This window comes from Schistocerca serialis, chromosome 8, assembly GCF_023864345.2.
Source record: "Schistocerca serialis cubense isolate TAMUIC-IGC-003099 chromosome 8, iqSchSeri2.2, whole genome shotgun sequence".
Classification (NCBI taxonomy): domain Eukaryota; kingdom Metazoa; phylum Arthropoda; class Insecta; order Orthoptera; family Acrididae; genus Schistocerca; species Schistocerca serialis.
In genome coordinates, this window is record NC_064645.1 from 249,645,328 (window position 1) to 249,664,431 (window position 19,104).

General features: G+C 43.5%; 1 protein-coding gene across 1 annotated transcript in view; it reads right to left on the bottom strand.

Annotated features, from left to right (window-relative positions):
• LOC126416955 (uncharacterized) overlaps nt 1–19,104 on the bottom strand; it is a 180,946-nt gene that overhangs the window by 67,453 nt on the left and 94,389 nt on the right. Inside the window, exon 3 of the mRNA XM_050084836.1 lies at nt 15,832–15,967. Coding sequence (XP_049940793.1) covers nt 15,832–15,967 — 136 coding nt within the window. The remainder of the gene's footprint in view (nt 1–15,831; nt 15,968–19,104) is intronic.

A 19,104-nucleotide genomic window follows, 5' to 3' on the forward strand; every position in this document is an offset into this window, starting at 1 on the left:
TAGTGGTGGTGGCGGGGGGGGGGGGGGGAGCGGCGGTTCGATTCCCGGCTGGGTTGGAGATTTTCTCCGCTCAGGGACTGGGTGTTTCTGTCGCCATTATCATTTCATCCTTACCGACGCACAAGTCGCAGAAGTGGCGTCACCTTAAAAGACTTGCACCTACCAGCTGGGAGGCCCCCGACACAAGATGTTTCATTTTTTGCTACAATTGCCGTCACTGCTGGTACCATGGTAGACATGCCAGTAATTTTCGAACAGACATGACAACGTTCCGACGATGTACTGCGTGCATATAGGCCAACGGTCACATATTCGACTAGTTCCTGTGAATGCCACTGATATAATTAGCACGCTAAACACCTTCTGCATAAGTCGTCCCTATCATCAGAAATTACCGTCAGGGACATTACGTATCACAAATATATGTGTTTTGATGTTCTCTATCTTCTGTATTAATTTGAATGAATAATTTTCTCAACACACTGTGTATAACCCTCGCATATGTAACCGTAAGGTCCGCAGCAAAAGCGCTACACTTTAGTAGGGATCCCCATCCCTACGCAGCTCTGACAATAATAACTATGCAGAGCAGACTTAGATGCCAAGAAGCGCCCATTTCGTCAGTACATAGGAAAGTAGTAGCGCGCCCCATCTGGCGCAACACTTGGAGCGTGGGACAACAGGCGACCACTACATGAACATTAGCGGTTGGGGATGGAAAGTAAAATTGTGGGAATAGGGATAGAAATGAGCCAGAATCATAGCGTAACGCAAAAATACAGAGATAACACAGGAAAAATCTTCTTACTTAATGAAATAGGCTGTATGTAGGCAATAAAAATAAGGGAGTGAGTGATGGCAACACACTGCATGCAGCACAGAAATCTTCAGTGCTCATGAGGATAATGAAACGTGAACTATAAATCTATTTAAAAAGCAAGAGTAGCCAGATCAGGAGCTAGCTCTGAGTCAACAAACATATGATACATACGCACATACATAATAAAACCTGGTGAGCTGAGGTGTTAGTACTCAAATATAAAATAGGCGTAAAACTCACAAGCATCAAGCTGTATAGGATTATATGCTAAACCGAATGGATATATGTCAATGATATACGAATAAAATATTTTGTAAACTTACGTAACCATAGACAGATATTAAAAAAATACGAAAACACGGGCGTTAAAAAATGTAAAAACCTATGTACAGCGCATGGCTATGTACCACACAGATACAAACGATATCAGCCAATAAACACGACAAGACGTGGTGGTATGCAAATTTGTGCGCCATCGTCTAGTTATACCGTGTGTTACTGTACACTAGGTTGTGGTAGCTTTACACACGTGGGCATAGACTCAGCTGTGCGCTGCTTTAGAGACTCATTGTTGGGAGTGGACCCATTTTTGAGCATACTTTGCTCATTTAACTTACAGTTTGGGTTATGATGCGGATTATAAAGGATTTCCCTGTCTTCTAGAAGATCTAGGACACGTCCTCTGTGTTGAAGGAGGAGAATATCGATATTTTTGCTGTTGTTAGGGATCAAATGGTTGAAGGTTTTACAATGATTGGTTAGGGGAAATTTAGAATTACCTACATCCTGATGCTCATTAAATCTAGTGGAAAACGCACGTCCAGTTTGGCTGACACACTGACAACCACAATCGTCACATTTGATTTCGAAAACACCTGAATGCGTGCCACGAGTCTATCGGTGTCTAAAATTTACGCCCGGCTGACTTGGCACTGTACACAGCAGGGGTAATACTACTCTATTTGCCTAGCTTTTCTACATCTACATCTACATCCATACTCCGCAAGCCACCTGACGGTGTGTGGCGGAGGGTACCTTGAATACCTCTATCGGTTCTCCCTTCTATTCCAGTCTCGTATTGCTCGTGGAAAGAAGGATTGTCGGTATGCTTCTGTGTGGGCTCTAATCTCTCTGATTTTATCCTCATGGTCTCTTCGCGAGATATACGTAGGAGGGAGCAATATACTGCTTGACTCTTCGGTGAAGGTATGTTCTCGAAACTTTAACAAAAGCCCGTACCGAGCTACTGAGCGTCTGTCTTGCACAGTCTTCCACTGGAGTTTATCTATCATCTCCGTAGCGATTTCGCGATTACTAAACGATCCTCTAACGAAGCGCGCTGCTCTCCGTTGGATCTTCTCTATCTCTTTTATCAACCCTATCTGGTACGGATCCCACACTGCTGAGCAGTATTCAAGCAGTGGGCGAACAAGCGTACTGTAACCTACTTCCTTTGTTTTCGTATTGCATTTCCTTAGGATTCTTCCAATGAATGTCAGTCTGGCATCTGCTTTACCGACGATCAACTTTATATGATCATTCCATTTTAGCTTTTCGAATATGGAGTCCAAAAATGGGGCTTTATGTGCCAAAATTAAATGTACCTAGCGCATATAATTGTAAGTAATGCGCCATGAGTTTGCGATCCCCAGTTCTGCCTGTACCTCCCCCCCCCCCCCCCCCCCTCCCAAGCCACCTGCTGAGTCGTTGCGGCACTGGCGCGACTCTTGTGCTCTTGCAGGCGCATCATCATGCCGATGTGACGTACTTTCATGTGAGTGGTCGTCTGGTTACTAGAACTATATCGGCAACATCAAACTAGGACACAGCGCTGCTGCTGCAATGGGTATCGCTGGACAAGGCTTCGAGTTCGGCGCGCGGCCTCACGTGACGAACCTCGCCGACCATGTTTACTTTTGATATTGCAGTATATGTCAAAGTCGCCTGCTTGATGGCGGCGGAGAAATGCGACATCGCAATGCACGTGTTATTCTGAATTACGACGCAAAATTCCTTTGGACATGCATGTACAAATGTCTCACGTGTACAGGAATATACATAATGGATATGCGAGTACAGTTGTACATTCATGGTTGACACATATGAAAGTTTGGGGTGTGGCCGTGAGTGGTGCACAGGCGACCGCTTGCGATAAGCGGCAAATCCGGTTTCGAGTCCCAATCCGGTACAAATTTTCGTTGCCATCAATCCGTTCTACAGCAGATGGTTGTCCATATTCGCAACTGCGAAAACATTTAGTGTATTATGTATTATCGGTGTGGCTGATCCATGGAGTTGCAGCTGACTGCGTTGCTCCATGTAGTTGGAGTATGGGGCTATTGTCATCTGCTATGGAGTGGCAGCCGTGCTGAAGCGGACGGTGAAGAAGGACATTACTGTCAACTTGGAGCAGGAGACCAGCTGGCTGGGGTGGAGGTGGGTAGGTGGGGGGGGGGGCGAAGCTGGAAGCGTGGAGCAGAGCACCATACTTTTTACCGCTTTACTACAGTACGTAAACATTTCAGGTACACATTCTAGATCTTTAGCTAAATCGTATTTCTTCAAATGTGTGTGAAATCTTATGGGACTTAACTGCTAAGGTCATCAGTCCTTAAGCTTACACACTACTTAACCTAAATTATCCTAAGGACAAACACACACACCCATGCCCGAGGGAGGACTCGAACCTCCTCCGGGATCAGTGGCACAGTCCCTGGCTGCAGCGCTTCAGCTCGGCTAATCCCGCACGGCAATCGTATTTGTTCACATCATTATCGCACTCAAACAAATCGTCCCTGAAAAGCATTTTCCTCTCATAAACGCCGCACACGCTACTACTATTAATAGCCGCAATTTTTGGCACTTCGTTTACCTGCTCACGCTCACTGACGATGTTGCCGTTAGTGAAAAACTGAGACTAGAGACAGGGCTACCATTTTTCGGTTGGTCAGGGAACTATCAGTTACTATGAATAGAGCACATACCACGTTTGACATGGAAAGAGTCATTTCCTCATTAACTGTTTCCCACCTTTATTTTTTTGTACAGCGGAAGTCTTCAGTTCGGTTCAATCTCACGTCCGGCCATCCTGATTTAGGTTTTCCGTGATTTCCCTAAATCGCTCCAGGCAAATGCCGGGCTGTTTGGTCTGTTCCCCCAAACAACCCCTCCCCCCCCCCCCCCCCCAATCTCTCGCCTCGATCTACATCCATACCCCGCAAGCCACCTTACGGTGGAAGACAGGAGGGGCATAGGGCCGGAAAGTTAAATAAAACAAATTTGCCAAATCTTGAGTATAGTGGCCCCCGTACTAGAAGGGAATAACGTTACTAAGAAGAAGTAATGCAGCAGTATGACGCTTTTGTGTTAGTTAAGTCGTGGTTCTACACGCTCCAGTCATATCAATGTTACGAGGTGCATTCAAGTTCTAAGGCCTCCGATTTTTTTCTAATTAACTACTCACCCGAAATCGATGAAACTGGCGTTACTTCTCGACGTAATCGCCCTGCAGACGTACACATTTTTCACAACGCTGACGCCATCATTCCATGGCAGCGGCGAAGGCTTCTTTAGGCGTCTGTTTTGACCACTGGAAAATCGCTGAGGCAATAGCAGCACGGCTGGTGAATGTGCGGCCACGGAGAGTGTCTTTCATTGTTGGAAAAAGCCAAAAGTCACTAGGAGCCAGGTCAGGTGAGTAGGGAGCATGAGGAATCGCTTCAAAGTTGTTATCACGAAGAAACTGTTGCGTAACGTTAGCTCGATGTGCGGGTGCGTTGTCTTGGTGAAACAGCACATGCGCAGCCCTTCCCGGACGTTTTTGTTGCAGTGCAGGAAATTTTTTTGGTGGCGGTGAATCGGTCTGCTTCCATTGAGCTGACTGGCGCTTTGTTTCTGGATTGAAAAATGGCATCCACGTCTCATCCATTGTCACAACCAACGAAAAGAAAGTCCCATTCGTGCTGTCACTGCGCGTCAACATTGCTTGGCAACATGCCACATGGGCACCCATGTGGTCGTCTGTCAGCATTCGTGGCACCCACCTGGATGACACTTTTCGCATTTTCAGGTCGTCATGCAGGATTGTGTGCACACAACCCACAGAAATGCCAACTCTGGAGGCGATCTGTTCAACAGTCATTCGGTGATCCCCCAAAACAATTCCCTCCACTTTCTCGATCATGTCATCAGACCGGCTTGTGCGAGCCCGAGGTTGTTTCGGTTTGAGGTCACACGATGTTCTGCCTTCATTAAACTGTCGCACCCACGAACGCACTTTCGACACATCCATAACTCCATCACCACATGTCTCCTTCAACTGTCGATGAATTTCAATTGGTTTCACACCACGCAAATTCAGAAGACGAATGATTGCACGCTATTCAAGTAAGGAAAACATCGCCCTTTTAAGTATTTAAAACAGTTCTCATTCTCGCCGCTGGCGGTAAAATTCAATCTGCCGTATGGTTCTGCCATCTCTGGGACGTATTGACAATGAAGACGGCCTCATTTTAAAACAATGCGCATGTTTCTATCTCTTTCCAGTCCGGAAAAAAAATCGGAGACCTTAGAACTTGAATGCACCTCGTACTACAGCCTATGTTCACGTCAACGTGCAATAACCACTCACAGACGACAGCTGGCAGCAGTAATAGGGGGGGGGGGGGGGGGGTGTTACAGCAGAAAAAGCGTCGGGGAGTCGTGGAAAACAAAGCAGTCGTTGTGGTAATGCAGACACGGAGAGATTTATCTGACATCCGAAAGGGCATGATAATTGAATTTCAGGCCAAGGGCAGAAGCATTTCCGAAATGGCTGAGTATGTACACTTCTCATGTGTCATTGTAATTAAAGTATAGCGTGTGTGGCCAAATGGTACTATCCAAAATCGTTGTCGAGGCAACTGTTGTGCAAAACGGGTCGTATGTGACAGGGATGGACGACGGCTGCAGAGCTGTGTAAGGCCGTATGGAGTTGTAGCTGTTCGGGACTACCAACAGTGTTTCCTCAAGGAGCGTTCAGCGAGTGTTTCTGCGTTTGGGTCTCCACAGCAGGCGCCGTGTTCATGCACCCATGCTGACAGTTGTTGATCGGCGATAAAGGCTGGAAATCGGACGTCAGTATCGTAACTGCACGTCCACTGAGTGACGAGAGGTGGCCTTTTCAGATGGATCATGATGCTCCATCGGACAGGTGGCCTTTGGCGTCTACGACATAAAACGTCTGAATGCAAACACCCTGCCATCGTTAGAAGGATCCAGGCCGAATGGCTTTCCCTGGGTATCTCGTCATTCTGAAAGGCACAATGGATCAACGCAAGTAAGCGTCTACCTTTCGGGACCAAGTTCACCCCTATATGCAGTTTGTTTCTCCTCGGCGCGATCCTATCTACCAGCAGGACAGTGCAACGTGTCACACAGCTCCCAGTGTACGAGTGTGGTTCGAAGAGCGCTAGGTTGAGTTTGTCGTACTTCTATGGGCATCAAACTTCCGGGATTTAAACCCAATCGAGAGTCTGTGGGAATACCTCTATCGGATTGTTCACCCCTTGGATCCTTAGCTGAGAAACCTAGCACAGCTAGCCACGGCATGGCATTACATTCCTGTCGGTATGTTCGAGAACCTCTTTGGCTCTCTTCTCGTTGTCTCGTATCAATCCGTACTGCAGATGGGGTTATTATGGCTTTGGTCAGGTGGTCCCATTAATGTGACTTGACTCGTAATGAAGTAAAAATTATAAAAGTAGGTAAACAGAATGGAAGATAATTCTGTAAATACGCGCAAAGCAAATACAGCTACCCCCGAAAAAGAAATAAATTGAAATGGTCAACACTGTGAAACTGACCCTGTTTCCTCTACTTTATTACGAAACCGGGGAGTAAAATTGTTATGCATGTTGTGCAGGAGTTCCGAAATTACATTGGTTATGTAATATACCAGTCAAGATGACTTTTAATAATATCTGAAGAAAAGTTATTGAGATACTGAATTCTCACCCAAGATTATGGTGAGTGTGAGATTAATTATACGGTCTCAGAATGGGTTTCTGCATTCTGTCACAAATCGCCAATAAGATCCAGTTCTCATAAAATAAGCCGGCCGCCGTGGCCGAGTGGTTCTAGGCGCTTCAGTCTGGAACCGCGCTGCTGCTACGGTCGCAGGTTCGGATCCTGCCTCGGGCATGTATGTGTGCGATGTCCTTAAGTTAGTTAGGTTTAAGTAGTTTTAAGTTCTAGGGGACTGATGACCTCAGATGTTGAGTCCCATAATGCTTAGAGTCGTTTTTGAATCATAAAATAAAATGAGATCTAACATGAGTAACTAAAACTATTTTCGGCGTAAATAAAAACCGAACGATCTTATGTATCACAGAAAGAAGATTAGGGCTTAATGTCCCGCGGACATCAAAGTCTTTGGAGACGAAGGATTGGCTCTAATTGTTTCGGGTATGATGAAAGAAATCACTCGTGCCGTTTCAAAGAAACCATCCGAGCATTTGCCTGGACCAATTTAGAGAGATCACAGAGAAGCTAAATTAGGATGGACAGATGCGGATTTGCACCGTCATCCTCTCGGATATTAGTCCAGGGAACTGACCACCGCGCCTCCTCGCTCGGTGTTGTCTTCCGTAGTGATCCTTACTTAATGGAAGACGGGAACTTATTATAGAGGTCAGCGACCATTTTCAAGTACGTATACAGAATTAACTCTCTGGATCGCGCTTAATTTATCCACGTAAATTACGCGTTTCGGCACACTGCTATCATCGGATAAAAACACACAAAACACAATGGAAAATCGATAGAATGTTTGACATGAGATAATATTGAAATATACCGCTATAAGAGCATATTCATGGTACGTTTAAGTACTATTTGATGTGATACACTGTACTGATTTTTCTCTTGTGTTTTGATCCGACGTTGGCAGTGTGCCGAAACGCGTGATCTATGCGGATGAATAAAATGCAATATAGAAAGCTAATTTTGTATAAATGGTCCTCATTTGCTTTATTCAACTGTGATGGCTTGATTAATTGGAATAAAACTCTACGATATTCAAACTCCCCTTGTTTCTGGCGAACCACAAATTAACAGTGAACCGAATAATTCAGTTGCCATGGAGATAGAGGTTAATTGCACGCAGATATGAGTAAATTAATAGCCACACGTGTTAGTATTGCTTTCTTCATGACATCGAAGTACAAAATTACAGTGATATGTCTTCTTTCGCAGCAGGAACCGCTCAGCATCACATCATTGTGCCGTTCTTCCAGTATATTCAACTATTCTCTTTCTTTTTTTAGTGAACGCGTACGCGAGCTGCATTTCGCCGGACTCTTGAATAATAAATCTTCCAATATTGCCGGGTCTCACTGTTAACACAAAACTAAGACTGCGGGAAAAATAATCCGATAAAGAACCAAACAGTATTGAGTGTAGGCTTCAGGGCGAAGAGTAAAATGCGTGTTACTGCTGTGTACAGCAGGCATCGTCAATGAATGGACAAAGTTTCTTTCCGGACAAGACAAACAGTTCATACCGATTACATTTACAGTATTGTGCATATGTTTTCAGTGTAATGCAGATACAGATCTGCAAAGATAAATGGGAGTAAGAAATCAAAGTATATGAAATAACTCCACAACGAGCCACCGGAGGCCACAGGTCCCACTTACCGCAATACTCACAGAATATCACCAAAACACCTCCGAAATTTTGTCGTTGGATTTCAGGTTCATCTATTATAACAGAGTTTGTAAAAAAGTGCTGAAGGTAGGTTATCAAAGATTACGCTAGACCAAAAAGCATATAAAAATTTACGTAGCACGACGTCAGCATTTTCAGGAAAATTTTTATATTACTAACAGTAAAGTCTTTTGTTGTATGACTTTGTAAGTGTATGACTTTGTAAGCTTTCTAGCTTACTTTTGGTATTCGATGAGAATGACATGAATTCTCTTTTCATTCGATGAGTAATTCGTCATACTTGTACACTGGATACTTTTTCGGTCGATCTACATCTACATCTATACTCTGCAAACCACTGTGAGGTGCACGGCAGAGGGTACATCCCATTGTATCAGTTATTGTGGTTTCTTCCTGCTCCCTTCGTGTATGGAGCGTGGGAAGAATGATTGTTTGAATGTCTCTGTGTGTGCAGTAATTATTGTAATCCTATCCTCACGATTCCAGCGTGAGCAATACGTACAGGGTTGTAATATGTACCTAGAGTAATCATTTAAAGCCGGTTCGTGAAACTTTGTTAACAGATTTTCCCGGGATAGTTTAGGTCTGTCTTCAGGAGTCTGCCATTTCAGTTCCTTCAGTATCTCTGTGACACTCTCCCATGTATTAAAGAAACATGTAATCATTCGTGCTGCCTTTCTCTGTATATATTCAGTACCCCTGTTAGTCCTATCTGGTACAGTTCAGGCACACTTGGGCAATAATCTAGGATGGGTCGCACAACTGATTTTTAAGCACTCTCTTTTGTAGACTGATTGCAGTTCCCCAGTATTCTACCAATGATCCGAAATCTACCACCTGCTTTACCTGCGACTGAGCCTATGTGATTATTCCATTGCATATCCCTACAAAGTGTTACACTCAGGTATTTGTATGATTTGGCCGATTCCAACAGTGACTCACTGATATTATAGTCATAAGATGCTACATTTTTTCGTTTTGTGAAGGGGAAAACTATACATTTCTAAACTTTTAGAGCACGTTGCCAGTCTCTGCACCATGTTGACATCTGATCAAGACCTGACTGAATATTTGTGCAGCTTCTCTCAGATAGTACTCCATTATAAACAACTTCATCATCTGCAAAAAGCCTGATTTTACTATTAATATGGTCTGTAAGGTCATTAATATATAACATGAACAGCAATGATTCCAACAGATTTCCATGGGGCAGACCCGAAGTTACTTCTACAACTAACGATGACTCTCCATTCAAGATAACATGCTGTGTTCTCCTTCTACCAAAACGTCCTCAATCCAATCACAGATTTCACTTGATGCCCCATGTGGTCGTACTTTTGACAATAAATGTAGATGGGGTACTGAGTCAATGCTTTTCGGAAATCAAGGAACACTGCATCTACCTGATTTCCTTGATCGAAAGTTTTCAGTATGTCATATGAAAAAAGTGTGAGTTGGGTTTCACATGATCAATGTTTTCGAAAACCATACAGGTTGGCATTGGGGAGGTCACTCGACATGTTACGCCACAGAGATTATGAGCTTAACCAATGTGATCTTTATCGTTGCTTGTGTAGCACTCAAGAGTTTTAAGTGAGAGAATCTGCTGTTAGTCACGGTGCTGAGCGGTCTGGAAATGACCAGCAGGACACGGGGACGCAAGCACAGAGGATGTTGATTTTTGTAAATATGGTTTTGTAAAGATGGAGTTTGAAGTGTGAAGAAAGTCAGATAATGTTGTCGCTGCATTTCTTACTCTTGCGTAATTTGTGATGAGTTTGAGAAAGATAAATTTTCGATGTCATTTTCTTTATTCACTGTTTCGGGTCGGCTAGGTCAACTACCGAAACGAGATTATACAAAATTGTAATAGATAAAAGTCGGTTTCGTCATTAAATTTTCAAATGATAGTTTCTTCTACACCAAACATTAATTTCACTTTATCCCGTCATTCCCTTACTAGACTTTTGTGTTGCAATCGTGTGTTACCGCATTGCCTTTAGCGGAACACAATTAACACATTTGCTCAAAGCTTAAAGTGATGTGCTTCGAATACTTGTTTTTCCTTGCACCCCACTTGGGCAATGTTTTCTTTATCTTTTTTGCTGCTGCGTTCCATTTTAACATTCAGTAGTTTAACATGGCTGTTAGGGCATAGTAAGGTTATTTACACTGACGTATTGCATTTCGAAACTATCATCAGGGCCAGTTCAGTTAAAGTTTTGTTCAGATCGAATTTTCTCTGTCATGCTTGCTCATAACAGTGTAGTGTTTCACGTTAGCCTGTGTGTCATTTAAACGTCGGAATCTCATTTGGTCAGTTCTGATACGTAAATTTCCAGGCTGTTTCAACTCACGCATTTTGAGCATTTGTTCTTTCAAAGTTCAGTTTGAAGCTTTATTCAGAATTTTTACTCTTCGTTACTTTTGTGTGCTCTAACTGAGAGATACGTACTATGATGTCACGCATCGTTCGTAGCATTGTTCGCTGCACTGCAAAATACAGTATTTCACAGGATAGCGATGGCATCTCCCAGCAGGATAACTGTCTGTGTCACAAGGTCAGAATCGTACTACAGTAGTTTGCGGGGCATGAAGTGTACTCTTGTCGATATCTTGGTCACCAGATTTGGATCACGTCTGAGACGCTTCCGTGTGCCAGCTCTGCGCCCACAAACCACCGAACTGTAATTTATGGAAATTGAGTGACCTGTGCGTAGACGGCTGGTTCCACATATGTTCGGAAACATACAGGGACTTTTCGAATCCATTCCACTCATAATCGCTGCTGATGGCGTGGCAAAAGTGATCATAACGTTTTGGTTCATCTTGGTATGTACATTAAAACGTTTTATACGGATGGAAACTTGTTGGAGAACAACAACCAGAGAACAGTCATACCACCCAGAGTTCGCTCATGGTGTGCGGTACTTTTAATCCGTCAGTAATAACGATCCATTTATTTGTGTGGTTGACGGTTCGAGTAATCAATATATGTGAAAAACTGCGGGCTGTAATACGTATATACTAGATTCCATGTTCAGTATTTCATGTTTAATTCATTATATTTCTTGAGACTGTGCAACAGTACCCAACTATGGGCAGAGCAGGAGCGGCTGATGTAATTTTAGTTCAAATGGTTTAAATGATTCTACGCACTATGGGACTTAACATCTGAGGGCATCAGTCTCCTAGACTTAGAACTACTTAAATGTAACTAATCTAAGGACATCACACACATTCATACCCGAGGCAGGATTCGAACCTGCGACAGTAGCAGCAGCGCGGTTCCGGACTGAAGCGCCTAAAACTGCTCGGTCACAGCGGCTGGCTGTAATTTTAGTGACATGGCTCTGGCCACATAGCAGCTTTGTGTCGTGGAACTGTGTGTCAGTTTCTCATTAGCTGAGAAGAGTCGTGTCATATAAGGAAACGAAACGAATACCGGCACCCGATTTGCTGAGAGTAGTTTTGGCGTTGGGAAGCTCTAAGAGCTCAGTTGCACTGTGGCGGCACTCAAGTGGGGGCGTCCGACTCGAATGAACATGTGTAGAACACGGTCGTCAGAAATGTTATAAAATTTACTAAACTACTGTGAAATTTTAAAATATACCAAGTTAAACACGATTCAATCACGATACTATCGGGAGAACCGGTCGGGCTGTAATTTACTATTCAACCGAAGTGTTGGATTACTGTGTATTGTGCAACACATGTGTAGAGTGAAGTGTAGCGTACATCTAGAGTTGTACATAGCCGTGAACGTGTGGCATCCCAATAGTTATTTGGTGACGTTATTCAACACGGAATATTTAGAGCCTTTCCAGATTCTCCATGGTACTACTTTTTACACCTTGCAGCAGTGTCAGCGTCATGAGCCAGTGACCTGCGCTGTCTGCAGTGATTTCAGGTATGAACTTACACAGAGACACGATATGCGAAGTGTGACCGATGTGAAAACTTCCGAACAGCATCTCGCGTGTGCTGTCAATCTAGCAAACTTAAGGTGAGGGCTGCAATGTTCAAAAGGTTAAGTTTGCTTGCTTCAGTTACTATATCAAGCAACTTTCTAAATGGCTGAAACGGTGGTTAGTTGAAAAGAAACGGTGGTTTCTATTTCATGAAATGAATCAGTCAACCAATTCAGTAGGTTTCTAAAAGCCCATCGGAGAAACGCCGCTCATAACTAACATCTATAGCCATTGCTTCTCGGAGAAAATGTTAAAAGAACAAATGCTGCATTATTAAGCTAGAAATGGCAACTATCTTCTTGGAATATTAGAAAGTCAAAGAAAAAGGTTTTTCTTATTTAACAGAGAGTACATTTCACGAACAAATCTAGTAATTCAGTAGAAATGAGCAAGTAAACATACCCATGAGAGCATGACAGCTTAATACGGAGAACGTTCCTATTATACCTGAGTAAAGTTGTCAACAAGAGACTGGGAGGATTCCTGTGAAATACGCGTTGCAATATACAGAGGTAATATTCCGAGAAGTTCATATACGGCTGCATTCTCGCTTACTCTACTTCAATCCTGCAAGTAACTTGACAAACGAGTCTAGCATCGGTCAAGGAAGTTTGATAACTATACTCCGAATTTCTGCCGCAGAGGTGTCTCAATATCTATTTGTTTTATAACACTGCTGAGGGATTTCATCACTGTATCGCAACAAAACTACACTAGTGGCACTTCTTTATAGTTTGCTAGTCAGCTGTTAAAAAGAAGAAATAATCGCCTCAATTTTCGTGACAAATATACAGAATATAAGGTACAACACGAAATTGGCTAGGTACAGAAAAATGAATTTCCTTGAAATTTTACTTCGTAAGCCTGCGTAGTGTATGTGATACAAGATATACTGCATGCCATATATGAGTAGTTATACTTCTGCTATGTATGTAAAGAACTATTTTACGAGGTGACGGATTTCTTATGTCAGCCAACTTAGGAAGATAAGGCGAGTTCTCAACTGAGTGTGTCATTTTAAATCAGCGTACTTAAAGGAGTACACCAACAGCGAGAATGCAATTAAAGTACATCACATTTGCCTTTTACTTCCCTCCCACGTCGATACTTATAAGGGTGGTCGTATCCGGCAGTGCTGATCGACAACGAATGCACAACTGATGATGTTAGTTGAAGCCAAGGGAATGAAAACAGTAAATATCGATCCGTCTCCAACCACTTCATATCGGAGAAGCACTTATTATTTGGATTGGACGAGCCTACCACCACTAGGATTCGAACCTGCTAACTTCTGAGTCGAGCAACATAGCACAATGGTATATTAGCGACCATGACTACAGAGATGGTACATTTACAGTCACTAGGGCAATATTTCATTCTGAAATCAGAGGAATCTCATAACCACACATTCGCAATTATCTCAAACAACTGGTTTGCATACTCACATTATGGACGATATTGTTTCTGCTATGGCTTAATCTCACCCGCTAGTTTCCGCTACTAATTGTGATACACCACGCTGACCTGCCTGGATTCCACGAGGAATGTAAAAAGCAAATGGGAGTGGCTGGCAGATGTTAAGTTTAAACAGTTTGCGGAATTTTGTGATAGCAGACAGACAGCACGACATCGCTTGCACGGTGTGGGCCGCCAGTAACCGCAGCGGATGTAGAGGAGGTGGACAGAAATATGCAAAACACCACCAAAAACACATTACCCAGCCTATCACAACGTCAGGAACAGGTTGGCATTCAAAGCACATTCCATTTGCAGGATAAATGCTCGTCCTGTAAGGTTTCCAAGGGAATCATATACCATACTTCCTGCAAAATAGCTCCAAATTCAGGTAACAATAATGGAAGTGGGAAACGATGACGGACACTTCCCTCTAAAGCAGAGCATTAAGGGTCAGTAATATTGTGATATGATGACTGTGGTGGCCATAAGAGATGCGACCATGCGACCATTCATCATTGATTACACAAAACCCAGTCCTCACGATATGCGCTGTGTGAACATGGACCCTGATGTCAATGAACACAGCATCACCGTTGGGGAAGACACATCGTACCATGGGATGGACCTGATGAGCTAAAATGTTCACATAATTCTCGACAGCGATAACGTCCTTACCGAGTATCCTTGGGGTCCTTGAAATATCGCGATGTGGTTACCCGAATCATCAGTGAGCATCTGTCATGATTCACTCATAGGATGTGAACTCAGCCAGAAGTTGGGACAGTGTGAAATAGGTCTCATCCGACCACATAATGTTCTTCCATTCCTCCATAGTCCAGCTTTTACGTCTTTGGCACTCCAGTACGGGCATGTGCTATAACGATGAGCGGTTTTTAATTCCGGCTCACCCTGCAATTACTTGCTTATGGAATTTCCTTCGTGTTGCTTTCGTACTGACAATGTTCGTGATTGCGACATTGAATTCTGCACTGATTGCGCTGGATTAGCCGAGCGGTCTAGGGCACTGCAGTCATGGACTGTGCGGCTGGTCCCGGGGAGGTTCGAGTCCTCGCTCGGGTATGGGTGTGTGTGTTTGTCCTCAGGATAATTTAGGTTCAGTAGCGTGTAAGCTTAGGGACTGATGACCTTAGCAGTTAAGTCCCATAAGATTCCACACACATTTGAACATTTTTTTTCTGCAGTAATTTTTGCAGTTGTCGTCGTCTCGTTATTCGACACAATCCACCGCAACGACCGTCTGACGATCTTTCAATAAACATTTTCCTCCGCTTTGTAACTTACCGGATATTGTTTTTCCACTTTCTCCTGTATGCGGTGTAAATCTTGCATACGGTGCATCTTGAGACATCAAACATTTCATCTCCCTTGGTTAAGAAGCACCGTTCATACTACCACCAACAATTTGCCTACTTTCCAATCCACTTAGCTCCTGCATAGTGGACTCACACCGACAGAAAACAGTGTCTCCAAGACTGACGCTTGTAAGGTACTAAGGACATTGGACAGGTGCCGCTCGGTGGTCGAATACAACAGCGAAAAATGCACACGTGACTAGTAGCCGGCCGCGGTGGCCGTGCGGTTCTGGCGCGGCAGTCCGGAACCGCGGGACTGCTACGGTCGCAGGTTCGAATCCTGCCTCGGGCATGGGTGTGTGTGATGTCCTTAGGTTGGTTAGGTTTAAGTAGTTCTAAGTTCTAGGGGACTTATGACCTAAGATGTTGAGTCCCATAGTGCTCAGAGCCATTTGAACCATTTTTTTTACTAGTATGTGGACATATGTTCAAGCTTGAATTTCTCACGGGTTTCCATACTTTTGTCTATCTATGTACGGTTGCGAGCGGTGCTGCTACTCACCGACGACGACCATGTCCCCGTGGTCCGTGACGGTCTGGAAGGAGGGCGCCTCCCCGGACACCTCGCAGCGGTAGCGGCCGGAGCTGCCCAGTCCCACCGTCTTGTACACCACCTGGCTGGCGTTGGAGCTCTCCATCTGCGGACACCATGCCACCATCACGCCACCTCCCCAACACCTCTCGACTAACTGCACTGAAAACAGTAATCTAGACAAAAGCTACACTACTGGCCGTTAAAATTGCTACACCAAGAAGAAATGCAGATGATAAACGGGTATTCATTGGACAAATATATTATACTAGAACTGATATGTGATTACATTTGCACGCTATTTGGGTGCATAGAACCTGAGAAATCAGTACCCAGAACAACCACCTCTGGCCGTAATAACGGCCTTGATACGCCTGGCCATTGAGTCAAACAGAGCTTGGATGGTACTGCTACCCATGCAGCTTCAACACGATACCACAGTTCATCAAGAGTACTGACTGGCGTATTGTGACGAGCCAGTTGCTCGGCCACCATTGACCAGACGTTTTAAATTGGTGAGAGATCTGGAGAATGTGTTGGCCAGGGCAGCAGTCGGACATTTTCTGTATCCAGAAAGGCCCGTACAGGACCTGCAACATTCGGTCGTGCATTATCCTGCTGAAATGTAGGGTTTCGCAGGGATCGAATGAAGGGTAGAGCCACGGGTCGTAAGATATGTGAAATGTAACGTCCACTGTTCAAAGTGCCGTCAATGCGAACAAGAGGTGACCGAGACGTGTAACCAGTGGCACCCCATACCATCAAGCCGGGTGATACGCCAGTATGGCGTTGACGAATACACGCTTCCAATGTGCATTCACCGCGATGTCGCCATACAAAAATGCTGTAAACAGAACCTGGATTCATCCGAAAAAATGACGTTTTGCCATTCGTGCACCCAGGTTCGTCGTACAAGAAAATTTCTTCCTCAAATTAAGTCCTATGATCAATATTAGTAGTCTTCTCTCGGCAATGAATGACCTTTTTGGCAGTGCTAGACCGCAAGGGTTATTTTGCTGCCTATTTAGCAGAGTTCCTTAACTTCGTGATCTCAAATTCTGATATTAAGTTTCTCACTGTTCGCATTTCTACTACAACTCATTACTTTCGTACTCTTTTATTTACTCTCAATGCATATTATGTTCTCGTCAGAACATTCAATTTAACACACGCTATAATTCTCCTTCACTTTCGCCGAGGATAGGAATGTCATCAGCTAATCTTATCTAGCTACAGTTCGTGAGGTACAGTTCGTGGCCTAGTCGTTTTAGTGTAAATTATATATATATATATATATATATATATATATATATATATATATAAGAGAACCTCAATAATGTGTTACAGCTGGGACGTGAATATCCTTATAAAAACCAACCTCATCCTTTGTTTGTTTAGGGCTAGAACCCCAGTGGGCGAACTTGGCATTACTTTTAATTCCTTCTGATTATGTTACATACGCTGTATGCAGAGCGTTGGAGCGTCGGGAATATCCATTGTGGGATAAGGCAAAGAGGTGAAGGAATGTACAGGACGTCAAATATCTTTGATGAAAATAGTGGTCTTAAGTCATGGGGATGTTTTTCATCGTTAGAGTGTGGCTCCATTAATGCGTTTAAGAAAATTCTAAGTGTGAAAGTAAACACATTTTAACAGTGCAATGGAAAACCAACCAAACCTACAAATTTCACATTTTTGTTTACTTGATCACTAGTTATGGCCAGAACCCATTTTCAGATCATCCAGATAGTCAAACTTATATTTCCAAAAAAAAAAAATGGTCAAAAGTATGTACGTATTATGAAGCGCAAATGAACAGTCACAGCGCATATCTCTATGTACATCAGATTCGGATAAAATTCCGTGCTTTCGATTACTGCTTGACTTTAAAGAAAATGGCAAAGCTCCCATTTTCATACCCATGGGACAGCATCGGGTTAACAAGGTGATATCATGATGAAATCATGGAGATAGCGCATTTACATTTGCGCTAGCTGACCAACATCACTTTTAGCTCAGGGAGTCATATCACACACTGAACTAGAGATGGTTCAAATGGCTCTGAGCACTATGGGACTCAACTGCTGTGGTCATAAGTCACCTAGAACTTAGAACTACTTAAACCTAACTAACCTAAGGACATCACACACGTCCATGCCCGAGGCAGGATTCGAACCTGCGACCGTAGCGGTCGTGCGGTTCCAGACTTTAACCGCTCGGCCACTCCGGCCGGCCTGAACTAGAGAATGAGCATTCATGCTCTTTTCTCTTTCTTTATCAAGTGCCTGCGTTTAGGCATTAATAAGCGCATATTCGTTGTGTCTGTTGAAGTTTTTGCAAACATGAGCCAGACCTCTCTTCTCTTTTAACATTTATATTGTATTTCATTATCAGATTGTGCATGGCCACCACTGATTTTTCAGAATTCATCTCTTTAAGTTAATGTTGACGCTCAGTACATCGCTCTGCAACAGTATGTTGACTCTCCCATGAAACCACACACACACACACACACACACACACACACACACACACACACACACACACACAAACAAACATAAAAGAAACTTTATAAATCCTTCGTACTCTCAGATAGAGGTTACATTTAACTGGTCACAACATTTCTCTCTATATGGTGTCTAATCAATCAGATATAATCTCGGCATAAAATTGGCTGCGTCACCATTCATGACAGACTTAGCAATGACAATGATGGAGGCAGTTATCGAAAGCATCAGATTTTATATGAATTTTTCGCGAGTAGTAAGCCGAGATTTTAAGTCCAGTCGTGGTCTACATTCTGCACGCATATAGCTGGTATGACGAACACTCAGTCATCCTGTCACACCACTAGAGGCCCATTCAATCAATCGATCTTACACATATAGAAAATTTAAAAGAATTGGCTGTGAACGCAAAAATATTCTAAATATTTTATTTTAATAGTAACCTGTTTCATTCTTAAAGATCGCCATCGGACATTACATTTCTCCATAGGTGATGTGCACAGAGACTGGATGGAGCTGAGCATATGTCAGGAGTCGAATGCTCGGTTTAGTTCGTGTGCAGAGACGCTTTGTAGAGCATGAACATGTGCCACGATACACATGCTTTGTGGAGTGTTCAGCGAATGTGTCTTTTGAAATGTGTTCATGCTCCGATCGGTGTCTCTGCATACCACCTGAGGAGGCATGTAATGGTCCTATGATGATCTTAAAGATTGATGCAGGTCACCATTTAAAT